Below are 13068 nucleotides of genomic sequence, written 5' to 3' on the forward strand. Positions count from 1 at the left end.
ACAGCTCACACACACCCATATTGTGATTTCCACGAGTGGTATTTTCTCATTTTTGGTAATCCAGAACATCACCAAATTTCAATCACCTGTTCCTTGTCCCATTATCAACATTTCCTGAAAGTTTATCCAAATCCGTTCATAACTTTTCAATTTATCTTGCTAACAGACAGACAGAGAAACAGACAGACAGACAAATAGACAGACAGACAGACATATAAACAGACAGACAGACAGACAGACAGACAGACAAACGCAGGTGTGTTTGTGTGCGTGTGTGCGTGTGTGTGTGTGTGTGTGTGTGTGTCTCCTGCTCTGACTATTTATCTCCATAACTTTCTGTTTTCTTTTTAATGAACATAATGACAATATGTGTCCCATTGGTGTGTGAATAAGCTGATATGTAAAGCACTTTGTGACCTCTGTCTGTTACTTCCTTAACTCTTAATTATTTCTTCTTCTTTAAGTACATGGAGAGTGAACACACCCTCCCCAGGACATTAAACCCATGAGCTGACCCTCCAGAGTTTCCAACATCTGGTCTAAACCTCATCACCTCCCTGTCTCCACAGACAACAGAGTACAGACAGAATAATGCTCAGAGTCAGCATGGGACCATGTGATGCAAATGTATTTATTTAAAGATGTAACTAAACCCCAAACCCATACACATATTTATTTAGGTATTAAGTAGTGCTGTTTATTAATCCCAGTCCCACTCTTCATATTTGAATAATAATAATAATCATAATAATCGCCTTTATTTATTGTCATACTGTATATGTTTTACACATACATGACATTTTTTGTCATCCCTGAGGAGCAGCGGGAAGCCACGGTGTGCAGTTGAGGGTTAAGGGACATGCTCAGCTTCCCACAGTGATGGCCCAGGTGAGATTCAAACTGATGATCCTCCAATTTCAAGTCTGCTTCCATAACCACTAGACCACCACTCCACAGTACTACTTAGTCCTACTTAGTAAAAGTATTTTAATGTTGCGTATTTAGTTGTAAAACGTCAGAGTCACTGCCCTCTCAGTGTTGAACACCGACTATTACAAATTAATTTTGCTCTTGGCTGAGACGGATTATCGTGACAAACGCGCATCACCAACTTTCACTGTTGGCCCCGCCCCTCCTATAAAAGCTAAGCGGAGGAAGGAGGGTTTCCTCCAATCACAGCCCTCAATGAGCATTCATTCACAGCCCCAATGCAGAACTCAACTGCTCTGTGTGAAGCCGTCCACTGCAGTGGTGATGTTTTTGACTTTGTGCTTCTATAAAGAACAGATTCTGCACTAATCAGAGGGTTCATCAAGATATGTGTGTGTACAGATACATCATGTGTGTACTCCTGTCCATCTTTGTCTGTGCACGGATGTGAATGCATGTCTTATCGCCATGTGTGTGAGGTGGTTGGAGAGCAGGGCTGTTTGCCCCTGAGTGGTGTCTGTAAGGCTGTGTATGAGCTTTAAATTGTTATTGTTTATGCATGCGATAGTAGCAGTGACGTGCCATGAGCACTAGGTTTGGGTAGGCAGGGCGTTGCAAATCAAGACCACCAATGTCGACACCAATGACAATTTCACAGTGTTAATCTAACAAAATCATCATTGTAAAACACCATTAAGGAAACATGAACAATTATTCAATATAGCCTCCATACTCTCCCAGCAAGATATATCTTATGACACGGCAGTGCATCCGTTGTTTGTATAAATAATTTATAATTATACAACAATTACAACAAATAATCAAAATATCAATTCACCCTTGGGTAGACACTGCCTACCTTGCCTACCCTGACTGTATGTCATTGGATAGTGACACATTTCAGCTGTGAACTCACTTTGTAGAGTTGACCGGCTGCCTGAGTAGGCGTGTCTTACTGCTACAGGAGAAACACCCATAATCAAGGCATTTTCTGAATTTCCCTCCTAGAGGCAGGTCGGCAGAAAGCAGGGGTTTCTCTTTAAGTGTAAACACGCCTACTTCCGCACGCTTCGTCCGCAAACACCTTGCAACCTACCCCAGCTCCTCTTCTTTCGTCTAATTAAACAGACTAGTACAGTGCCCGTTGGAAGTATGCATTTATGTGGGAGCATAAGTAGAGTTGTCAATTATGGCCAAATGAGTATGTGTCTGAAGGTTGGATGTAAAAGAGGTGTACTTACTATGTACTCTGTCGTGTTATAAATGGGTATACTGTATATGTGGGTGCAATTTTCCTGGTTTAATTCTATGGGACATGTGCATGATAAATGTGTTTGTCATTTTGTGTATTTTTTGTGTAAATATTGTTTAGTTTTTTGTTTTATTTTACTCATTACACCTTTTTGCAGTGACATCATCATCCAGGACATTTGCCTTAGCAACGCCCTTTGCCATTTTAGGAGGGGTTTATATTTGCCTGACAACCGCTATTTACACTATTTACCGCAGAAAACACGAAGGTTTTACTCAATGTTGTACGAATATTTCAGCAGATTAGAGCCAAAGGCCAAGCACTGATATGAAGGGAAGTTACATCTGGTTGGTTTGGAATCATGTCCATATCAAACACCTCAAGGTTCATAGAAAAACGACCCGACAACATGGCCAGATCTCCAATGGCCTGCTATTTATGAGTAGCTCATTAACAGCCCTGGCGTCTACACAATGGAGAAGATGAGGACTTACAAAAGCTTGGATGCATATATTTCCTTTAAGGTAGGCTTATGTATGTGTTTTTGTGTCTATATAGGCCTGTGTCATCATGATAATTGGCTCGTTACGCGATGTGGCTATGCTAAGCTAGCACCGCTAATAATGTAATAATACTACAGCCTAATTTAAAACATAAATGGGTATATGAAGCACATTTGTTTATTATACTTACAGTTCATATACAAGTCAAGGCATTGCATCTTTACTGTTAATTTCACGTTGCTTGTCTTCAAATTAGACATATTAGCCATAAACATTTCAGTCATTATTGAATAAATGACAATTTAAATGTAGGATAATTCATTATTAGATTCCCAAAATACACAACCTACCATTAACGAAATGTCTATTGCAAACATACGACCACTTTGATTTTGAGCACCATGTAGTTCCATCTACGTTTGTTTGTAAAAAGCCATATGATTGGCTGAAAGCAAACACACCTGATTAGCTGATGAATCTGTCAATCAGTTTTATCAGCCAATGGTGACGTTTGTTGACCTGTGACGTCTCAAAATTCACCACACAGATTTCTCTCACAAATGCCTAGAGGTTTCACAGCACAGAAGCTGTTTGTAAATGCACATCCAGCCATTTGCATTATTTGTGGATTTATATTACATGTGTGCCTCAAAATAATATTTGTGAAGTAGAATGCGTGCATTTCAGAATTTTTATTACAAGTTTGCATAAAATATATATTTGCAAAACAAAGCATGTGCATTCATGAAAAACCATGCAAGTGTTCATTCATTATGATAGTGTTTTGATTCCGTAAAATTCTGCCTTGTCGTACACCATTACAAACATAAACGGGTGAAGATATAGAGTTTCCCCATTTAACAGACATAATTTGATGAGCATACCAAGACAAAAAAATTCTCACTAAATATTTTGGGACTCCTCTATTTTGCAATTTATAGAATAACTTTTCATGATTTATATGATCAAAAGCTTTTTAGGCATCAGTAAAACACAAAAAATGTTCTATTATGCCTGTTATACAAGTCTAAAATCTCCTTTAGAGCAAAAATGTACATATCTTTTCCAAGATTAGGTTTAAGATCAAACTTCTCTATTCAATAGAGCTCTATCCAAGACCTTGGATAAAGTACTAGCCAGAGCTATAGGCCAATAGTTGTGATAGGAAAGCGAAGTATAAATAGAAAAGGAGCACAAAGCAAACAAAAATTAATAACATAACAGAATGAAAAATTAAATAAAATCAATAACACATAATAATTAATAATACTAATCAAAAGTATTTAAGCAAAATACAACACAATTACCAAAACATTTATTACATAACAAATGGCACACCTTTAAGAAAGTGCACCTAATAACTATACTCTAACTCAAGTAAGCAGACATTCCATTTATTTTCATGCTAAGTTATTCTGTTGTTATTTGTTGCTTTAATGGTTTCTAGCATATTCTGATGATAAACTATATTCTTAAAGTGTTTCATTAATAAATTTGATATAGTTTTAGCTTAAAAATACACATTTTACCCAGCAGAATAATCATATTCAAAAAATGTGTACAGTTACCTTCAAAAACACATAACAAAATATTCTGTGGTGTGGTTTGCTAAACAATATCCATAGACCTTAACTATGACTGTACACTGACCCAAAACTTACTGTAACCACATGTGGACAAAAATAAAACAGATGCATCAGGTCCTCCTCCTCATCCCCACAGAACCTGCAACAGGGATCATTTTCTATCTATCATTTGAACAGGGATGTTTTTGTTACTATAATTTTATAAAATATGAATCTATTGTAGTTTTATAAATAGTTCTGAAGTAAACTTTCCACAAAATTGGATCATTAAATTCATCCTCCCAAAACAGGCATGTTCTGTGTGAAAAAAATTGTGGTGCCCGTGATATTTTAATTCCAAGTATATATTATTTTATTTATCTTTACCCCAGACAGCCATTTTAGGAATCTTATCGGTGGGAGACAAACCATGAACGTATTCTTCCTACCATTTTGCAATTTTATTTTACAAGTTTTAGGAATTGCAGAAATCAGCTGGTTGAATTGTAACTGATAGAGAGAAATGCTAAAAAAATATTCTACAGTTTTCAAAAGAAATAAAATCTCCAGACAAATCTAAAAAGTCATTGACAAAAAGTAACCCATTTTTAACACATTTCTCCCACAACAATGGATAGTCTCCAATAGTAATGTGTGAATTCATCCACAGCAGCTGTGTCTGAATAGCTTGAATTGTATCTGGAAGCTGATACTGGAAATTCAACCAAACTTTCAATGCATCCTTGAAGAATGGTGATAACTGTTTTAAACTATTATTAAATAATTTGTCAATATGTTGTGTTTTTAATTGGTAAAAAGGAAATATATTGTTCAAGAAAAAGTAAAAGGCTGAATATAATCTGTGGCTCGTGAGGCATCATTTGTTATAATACATTTTATCAACCCAGGAGACTTTCAAGGAACAGTTGATCATTTGTATATTTTTTAAATTCAGTCCACCGTTATCATAAGAATCATACAGATATTGCTTTTTAATTTGATCTGGTTTATTGTTCCATCTAAATTTGAAAAAAAAAATTCATCAAAATGTTTGAACTTTACACTAGGTGAGGGAAGGAGCATTAGTAAGTATGTAATTGTATTTCACAATTTCTTTGAAGTTTTCAGGTAGATGAATCCCTAATATATCAACTTCTCCATTAGACCATTTAACAGGAGCGGAACAGTTTAAAATAAAATTGGTGTCTTTTAGTGTTCCAATGCTCAAAATATTACACTTTGCAAAATTAGGTTTCAATGCAGATATTTTTAACTTAATTAATTCCATTATTAGTCCTTCCAAAGTGGATTGTGTTGGTTTTATGAAAAAGATTGCATCATCAGCATACATTGTCAGCTTAATCTCTTGGCCGTTTGGTAATAGACCTGATATACTGTATCTGGATTGTTCCTAGTTTTAATAGCCAGAATGCATAAGATAAAGCGATATGGTGACAAAGGACACCCTTAACCGACTCCTTGCGTTAGTAAAAATGTGTCTGATATATGACTGTTATTGATCACTCGACTAACAGGCTCCTTATAAAGAGTTTCAAATCACTGGATTCATTTTTTTCATCGTTTTATGAACGTCTATTGAAAATTTATCAAACGACTTTTCAAAATCAGCTATAAACAATAATCCTGGTTCTTGATGGCTGGTTATTTTTTATTATTAAAGCAATACATTTAGATAAAATACGACTATCACAAAGGTCATGGTCAAAGGTCGGCAATTTTTTTTTAATATCTTTATGTTTCTTATCAGGATTTTGTTTTAAATATATTGCGATAACTCCCTCTTTTTGTGAATTGAATAGAATATCCTGTTAAAATGAAAAATTGAAAGATGTTAATAGGGTTTTTTACTTTCTGTAAAAAAAATCTTATATATCTCAATAGGCATACCATCGATACCAGGAGATTTACCAGATGAAAATGAATTTATTGCTTTTTATAACTCCTCCTCTGCTAGCGTCAGTTTTGTCTTTAACAATAGGCACTCAAATAACAGACAATAAAGACTTTGGTAGGATACCATGAATTACAAACCCGGTAAAGCAAATGCCTGACAGAGGAAATAGCTTTCTGCTTGCAGATTTTAAATGCGCAGCAGATAACTTATCTCCACCGCATGCCTTATTATTATTTAGCTTCATAACTGTCACTATATCTACAACTATATGTTGTCCCCTTACAACATCCACTGCACAGAGAAGCTTCGAGTGATTATCTATCTATCTATAAATCAAGGTTGGTCTGTCTTCGTGCATATGTGTGGAGCGCATATCTCCCTGACGCAGTGTCTGAACGACCTGACACTTGCACATAGCCCGAGTGTTTGCATCCATTATCTTGGACTTATTTGGTGTTGCAATATGTTTATTTTAATTTCATTTTGAATGCGGGTTAGACCAGACATGAGAGGAGGAGCGGCGTCCGGATATTCTCCGGCTCTGTACTGTGAACACGTGCTCGCAAAGTCCATGTAAACATGCACATTTCTCAGTGAACACAGCATTATAAATGCTGATATTTTCATTACGTGTTCATAACCTAATGCACACCTTAGATGTACATGCCGCACGCACACAGAGCCGTTTAGAGAGAGAGTTGCGACAACGGAAGTTCGAAATAGACTCAAATAGTTCCCGGAAGTTATTGTGAACATTGGTGCAAACTTTATTTATCAATTGATCATGCGCATGTCCCATAAAATTACACCAGGGAAATCACACACGCTATTTTACTTCTCACCCGCAAATATACCCCATTATAACACTACTGAGTACAGCGTATGCACACCACTTAGTTTGTACAAATCAAACACAATCATTTGGCCATAATTGACACCTCTACTTAAGCTCCCACTATATAAATGAATACTTCCAACGGGCACTGTACTAGTTTTACAAATCTGTGATGTGACAAAAAAAAAGTTCACTGATGCTGACGTTGAAATAAAGAGATACAAAAGTTAAAATGTATGATTGTATTACATTATAAAGTTTTAAATTCTCAGGATTGTTTAAAAAGTCTTAAAAAACAAGTCATATTTGATACAAATCCACAACTATTAGCTATAAACTCAGAATGATACACCTGTCCATCATTAGAAAAGATAAATCCCTGATTATGCTTTGAATAACAAGTTAAAACTGGAAACCAATTATATTTATCAAATCAGAATAAACCAGCTACTTCATTTGTACTTAAGTTTAATTTAGAATGGCCATTTTCTTTCTTTAGTTTAAAGAGGATTTAACTTTTATTCTGTATTAAAGGGCAATTGACATACAGTATATGGCTGATGCCGCCAATCCTGAATATATCACACATTTTTTAAAGCTGCTACCCAAGAGGATTTTTTATTTGATAAAAATCATGTTGCGTGGATGCCTCATTGATCAATGAGTCACAAATCATTTACTTGAAAAAAAAAGGACATAAAAAGGATATAATTGCCACTTGAAAGTTTGTTTTTATCTCCACCATAAATGCTTCATTTCTTGACATTTTTGTATATTGCATTGTGGGAAGTGTAGTTGCAGAAACAAGTGCATACAAGTGTTTTCACCTCATTCTGATATCAAGGAGAATACTGGGAACAAACGAGAATGGAAATTGTGCAGTCTTTGTCAGCCAAAGAAACACCAGAAAATGTGAATGGACTCCTTTCACACAGTTTTCCCAGAGGAGAAAGCAAAGGAATAGGAGTACATAGAGCTGGGTTTGAATTTGTGCAATATAAAAATATTTTGCAGTTGTAGTTAAAGAGTTTTCATGTTGAAGAAACTTGTGAAACAACTGCAAACTCAATACAAACAGTTGGACGTTGTTTTAATATATTTGTTAAAGCGTATATATTGAAAGATACAGATTTGATATGTTATTTTTTAAAAGATTAACATTTATTACCTAATAAACACACACAAAAGTACAGAAAATTGGTACCGTTGAGTACCGATACCAATTCCCATGTACCTGGTATCGGTACAAATGTAAAAGATACAAATCTCATACTCAAAGGGGCTTTCCTTATTCTCCACTAGTGCTTTAATTGGGTCGAAAAAAGACGACCCGACCCGAGCCCGACTGAACACGACCCTGAACCCGTCCGACTCGAATGAAGCCGATTCAACTAGACACATCCGTGCATGCATACAATGATCCAATGTGTGTTGGATTAAAGCAAAACTAAGTAACTTGCGCTTAGCGCTCTTCCTAAAGGTCCCTTTTGGTTATGTCACTGTGGTAAACAACAACCCCCCCCCCACCCCCCACCCCCCCGTAATATGGAAGGGAGTGAGGAAATGTGTGTGATGCGTTTGTGTGCTGACAATTTGGCTCTGAAAATGGATGGATGGATAGATAGATGGATGGATATGTGGATGGATGTGTGCTGCCTGATGCAGCGCTGGCTTGTGAGTGTGTGTTTGCATGCCAGTCGTCGCAACGACAGTGTGATTGCTGTGTGTAATTGCTGCTTAGCTGTCACTGCATGGAGTTGCTTCGTTCCACTGACAAATGTCTTTTCTGCTTTTTTTTTGCTGGCTCCGCCATGTTATAAGTTTGAAAAAAGTGAATTTGTAGACAACGGTGATGGGGCTGATGAAAAGCCCCAATGAAAACTGGAGTTCACAAGTGTGCTTAAAACATATTTAAACATTTACTTGGACATGTTTTTAACTTCATGTCTACATATATATATATAAAAAGACTAATATCAAAAATAGCCCTTGATGATCAAATCATCACCCCAATAATTTAGCAAAAATAAGTTGGCCATCTATAAACTACAACATATGCTCCTTATTTCAAAAAGAAGGCCGTTTCTTTACTTACCCCCCACTTTTTAAGCTCTACTATCTTGTAATTTTTTAAGTAGCACCTAATGTAGGTCAATAGTACTTCACAGAGTCAAATAAAGATAATTACACAATCACACATAATAACATGGCACATACTATATAGGGAGTGTAAGAAGAAGCCCGCTGATTCACAAAAAACTAATCAAAAGACTTTCTGCTATCATTTAGCATAGAAATTTTGCAACACTGTCCCATGTCAGGAATGTCATCTGTATCAAAAGCTCTTTGAGACCTAATACCAAAGAAATAATCTATTTACTCATGAATCAAGCTGGAGAAAGGTACTGTAGTTTTTTTGATTTTGAAAATGATTGTCAGAACATAGAAACTGTTTTTCCATTGAGAATGACAACAAAACAGTTACACGTGATCTTAAGCCATCTTAAACAACGGTTTTATTGCTTAAAGATAGCAAATAGTTAGCTATATTAAATTTCTGCATTTATAAAATGAGAATAGTGTTCTGTCACCGTTTTATAAAGAAACAAAAATACAATTAAGAAAAAAGATTCAAGGAATCAACTTCACCCTCTGCAAAGCTGATGCATAGTAATACCGAGGTAGTGCCTGGGCATGTCCTAGCTGCCTGTGTTTACAGGTGACAGACTGAAAAGAAAAGAAGAGATGTAGGAAATGTGAAGAGAAAAACTGAGAAAATTGAGTGAAAAGAGATTTCTTTTTTCATACAATAGAAGTAAGTCATAAATAAAGGCAAAGCTCCCTGACAAAACTATCCTCTGACACTAATGATTGCCATCTCATTCAAACACTTTTGCACACAGACAAACTTGAGAGCAAAGTGCAGAAAGGCAGACTGAATTAAGGGGTTAGACTCACATATATGTGTTTATGTATATCATATTATTCCTCCAAACATAATTCTTTCCTGAAACCTATCACCACCAGTATGAACACGTTGGGCACAAACAGCTGAACAATCGCACACCAAAACTGGCGAGTGCACCGTGACACCCACAAACAGCAGCAATAAGGAAACTAAAGAAGCACCTCCCAAAGGCTTTTGTCCCAGATTACACTTTGAAAGTTAAAAAGAGATTTGATTCTCTACATTACCATTCCTATGTTGAAAATCTCAATCCAGCCGTACAGTCAACATGGTCCAAGCACACAAACAGGGTAATCTGTGATCACAGCAGTCTGCTGAACAGAGTGCCAACAAATCTTCCCACTCTTATCTCTGTTTTTCTCCTCCTTCCTTCTTAGATTTCCCTCCCCTTCTCCCTCTCAGCCCAACTATATCATAGTCAGTCACTTCCTATTGATAATTAAATTCAATTGGGCTTTTTTTTTGCCTTTATTGGTCATATATGTTGTTACAGATATATGAAATTTGTCCTCTGCATTTTAACCCATCCCTTGGGAGCAGTCGGCAGCCATTTTGCAGCGCCTGGGGAGCAGTTCTTAATGACATGCCGTAGGTACATACCTGTCAAGTATCCCGTTTTGGCTGGGAAACTCCCGTATTTTACCCCTCTTTCCCGCCATCATCCCGTGATATTATTTTTCCCGTAAATATCCCGTATTTTATTGTAATAATAATTAAAAGATGCCTTACTAAACTGAGCGCCGTCACTAGCCTCGCGAGAACTTCTACCTGAAATGGCCTGAGTGACAGTTCTCACGATATTAGTGGCGACAGCGGCAACAAACCCGGAAACAACTCAGAACAGAGATGATGAATGAAGATGTTCTGGTGAAAAAAAACAAAGAACTCGTGTAAATACGTTGTAAAATGTGACAGAGAGTTTACCTTCCTAAACAGCAGCAGATGTGACACAGTTAAATGTTCTGTTATATTAATAACTGAGATTTTAACGTCTCCCACAGCGGAAGGAACCACGTAAGTCACCATGAAAAATCAGCCAATCACAAGCTCCACAAATAAACACTGCTTTAAAAAAAGTGTTAAAGAATGTAAAGTCTGTAATAAATGTGTTTAATAAGTCATTAGTGAATACCAGAGAACCACATGAGTGAGCATGAGAAATTAAAATAAAATATGTAATGAAAATAAAATGTAAATGTCTAACTTAAAGACAAGCAATGTGAAATTAACAGTAAATATGCAACGTGTTGACTTGTATATAAACTGTAAGTATATGAAATAAACACATGTTCTTCATATACACATTTCTGTTTCATTTAGGCTGTTTTATAATTTAGGAATTAGAGCTGGGTGATATATCGAGATTCAAGATGTATCGAGTTTTCTATTTTGGTGATATAGAAAACTATAATATTTCGTACATCAATATATATATATAGCTTATTATGTATCAAAATACTAGTTTTAGGAGCCGCTGCTTTTACTTCTCAGAACAACATGTAAAGCTCAGTTAGATGGATTTCTGAGTGCACATAGTGATCAGCTGTTTGTTAATAAATGTCCCTGTGTAGCATTTTGCATTAGCAAATTTAACCCAGACTTTATTTGATAAAATTATCTAGATTTATATCGTATATCACCATTTTGAGAAAATATATTGGGATATGAGTTTTGGTCCATATTGCCCAGCCCTAGTCGGAATGTTCACAGCATTTCAGTGTTAATAAAGGTCGACCTACCAGATTCTAATCACATAATTGTATTTAGTAAGTGGTTGACAAGTGGGTATTTTAGATTTCTTGTACACCTATCTTAATAAAATATAAGTGATACTGGAGCTTGGTTGGGTGGGTGGGACGGCTCGTAGTGGGCACCAGAAAATGTCCCTTATTTTCAAATCTAAAACTTGACAGGTATGCGTAGGTGTGAATCAGCAACTATCATTAAAATTTCAATTAAATTACGATTGCACACACTTAAATAATGGTAATGAATTATTGAGTGACTGTGTGTGTTTATGTGACACACTATGGCAAAACAAGGATCCTGCAAAATTGAGAGGGTGCAATCACTGATTCCAGAGAAAACTTCTCTGGAATCAGTGATTGCACACTCTCTTCCAGGGAGAACACACCTTCTGTTAACAACTTATGGGGCCTTTATGTTTTTATGAGCATATTATTCCATGAAAGAAATCATGCCAAGATCTGGTAATAAAATTGCTAAATGATGCTCGGTTTGTCCCTGATCTTCAATTAACACATCATCATTTTTATTTCCGCCCAGCAGCCGGTTTTAGATTTGCAAAAATCCCAGCAGCCTGTCTGGGACATCTGCAGAGGAACTTCCAGCACACGAACATTTGGAGAAGTACACTTGGAAAAATGTTTACTTTTCATGCTCAAATGAAAGTGAATCTGAGCATAAGTTGCACTGAATACACAGTTGGGGCTCACACCATTTTACACTACATGTACATGCACACATACTTCATAAACCATCTGATTAGACCAGAATCAGTTATTTGTAGAGGCGCAGGGGCACAAAAGCAGAATTGAGTCCGCACGGAGCTGTTCGATCATTGTTTCTCAACATAGACATCTGAGAGAGCAGGACAGAAAAAGCCACTAAAACGTCACAGACCACCATTCTCAGCCAATTGATTGTAAAGCCAGGTTTCAACCCATACAGGGCAGTCACTCATTTATACACCAATTGAAAAACTTTGTGCCAAGTATATGCAGAACACAAAGGGGTGGATTCACTAAGTTCTCAAATCAAGGGTGGTAAAACAATTGTTTCTCTAAATTCTTTGGTGATGCAGTTTCCTCACCTGCTGCGAGGAATTCACTACGATTGCAGCAATAATTAGTGCACGTGCAGAAGTGGTGGAGACCGCCCTATTTAAATGAGAGTTCTGCTCGTTCAATGTGGAGAGGTGAGTGCACAGAAGCACACAATGACATTTGAGGAAGTTAAATTAGAGGTAGATGGACTTCTCTGTCTGCTGCACACACATTTAATAATGTAGAAAATTAAATAAACAAATAAAAGTTTTTTGTTTGTTTGTTTGTTTGTTTGTTTGAAGCAACTTTTAAAC

General features: G+C 36.4%; 1 protein-coding gene across 6 annotated transcripts in view; it reads right to left on the minus strand.

The window, feature by feature from the left end:
- Positions 1 to 13068, minus strand: part of LOC114474955 (kinase suppressor of Ras 1-like) — a 56427-nt gene that overhangs the window by 30980 nt on the left and 12379 nt on the right. For 5 of the 6 annotated variants that reach the window (XM_028465587.1, XM_028465589.1, XM_028465588.1 and 2 more), the window contains exon 1: positions 10196 to 10330. The exons of the other annotated variant lie outside the window; for it this stretch is intronic. In XM_028465587.1, coding sequence (XP_028321388.1) covers positions 10196 to 10198 — 3 coding nt within the window. In that variant the 5' untranslated portion in view covers positions 10199 to 10330. Of the gene's footprint in view, positions 1 to 10195; positions 10331 to 13068 lie in introns of those variants that run through there. 6 annotated transcript variants of the gene reach the window in all.

The sequence above is a fragment of the Gouania willdenowi genome, chromosome 13 (genome assembly GCF_900634775.1).
Source record: "Gouania willdenowi chromosome 13, fGouWil2.1, whole genome shotgun sequence".
Taxonomy (NCBI): domain Eukaryota; kingdom Metazoa; phylum Chordata; class Actinopteri; order Blenniiformes; family Gobiesocidae; genus Gouania; species Gouania willdenowi.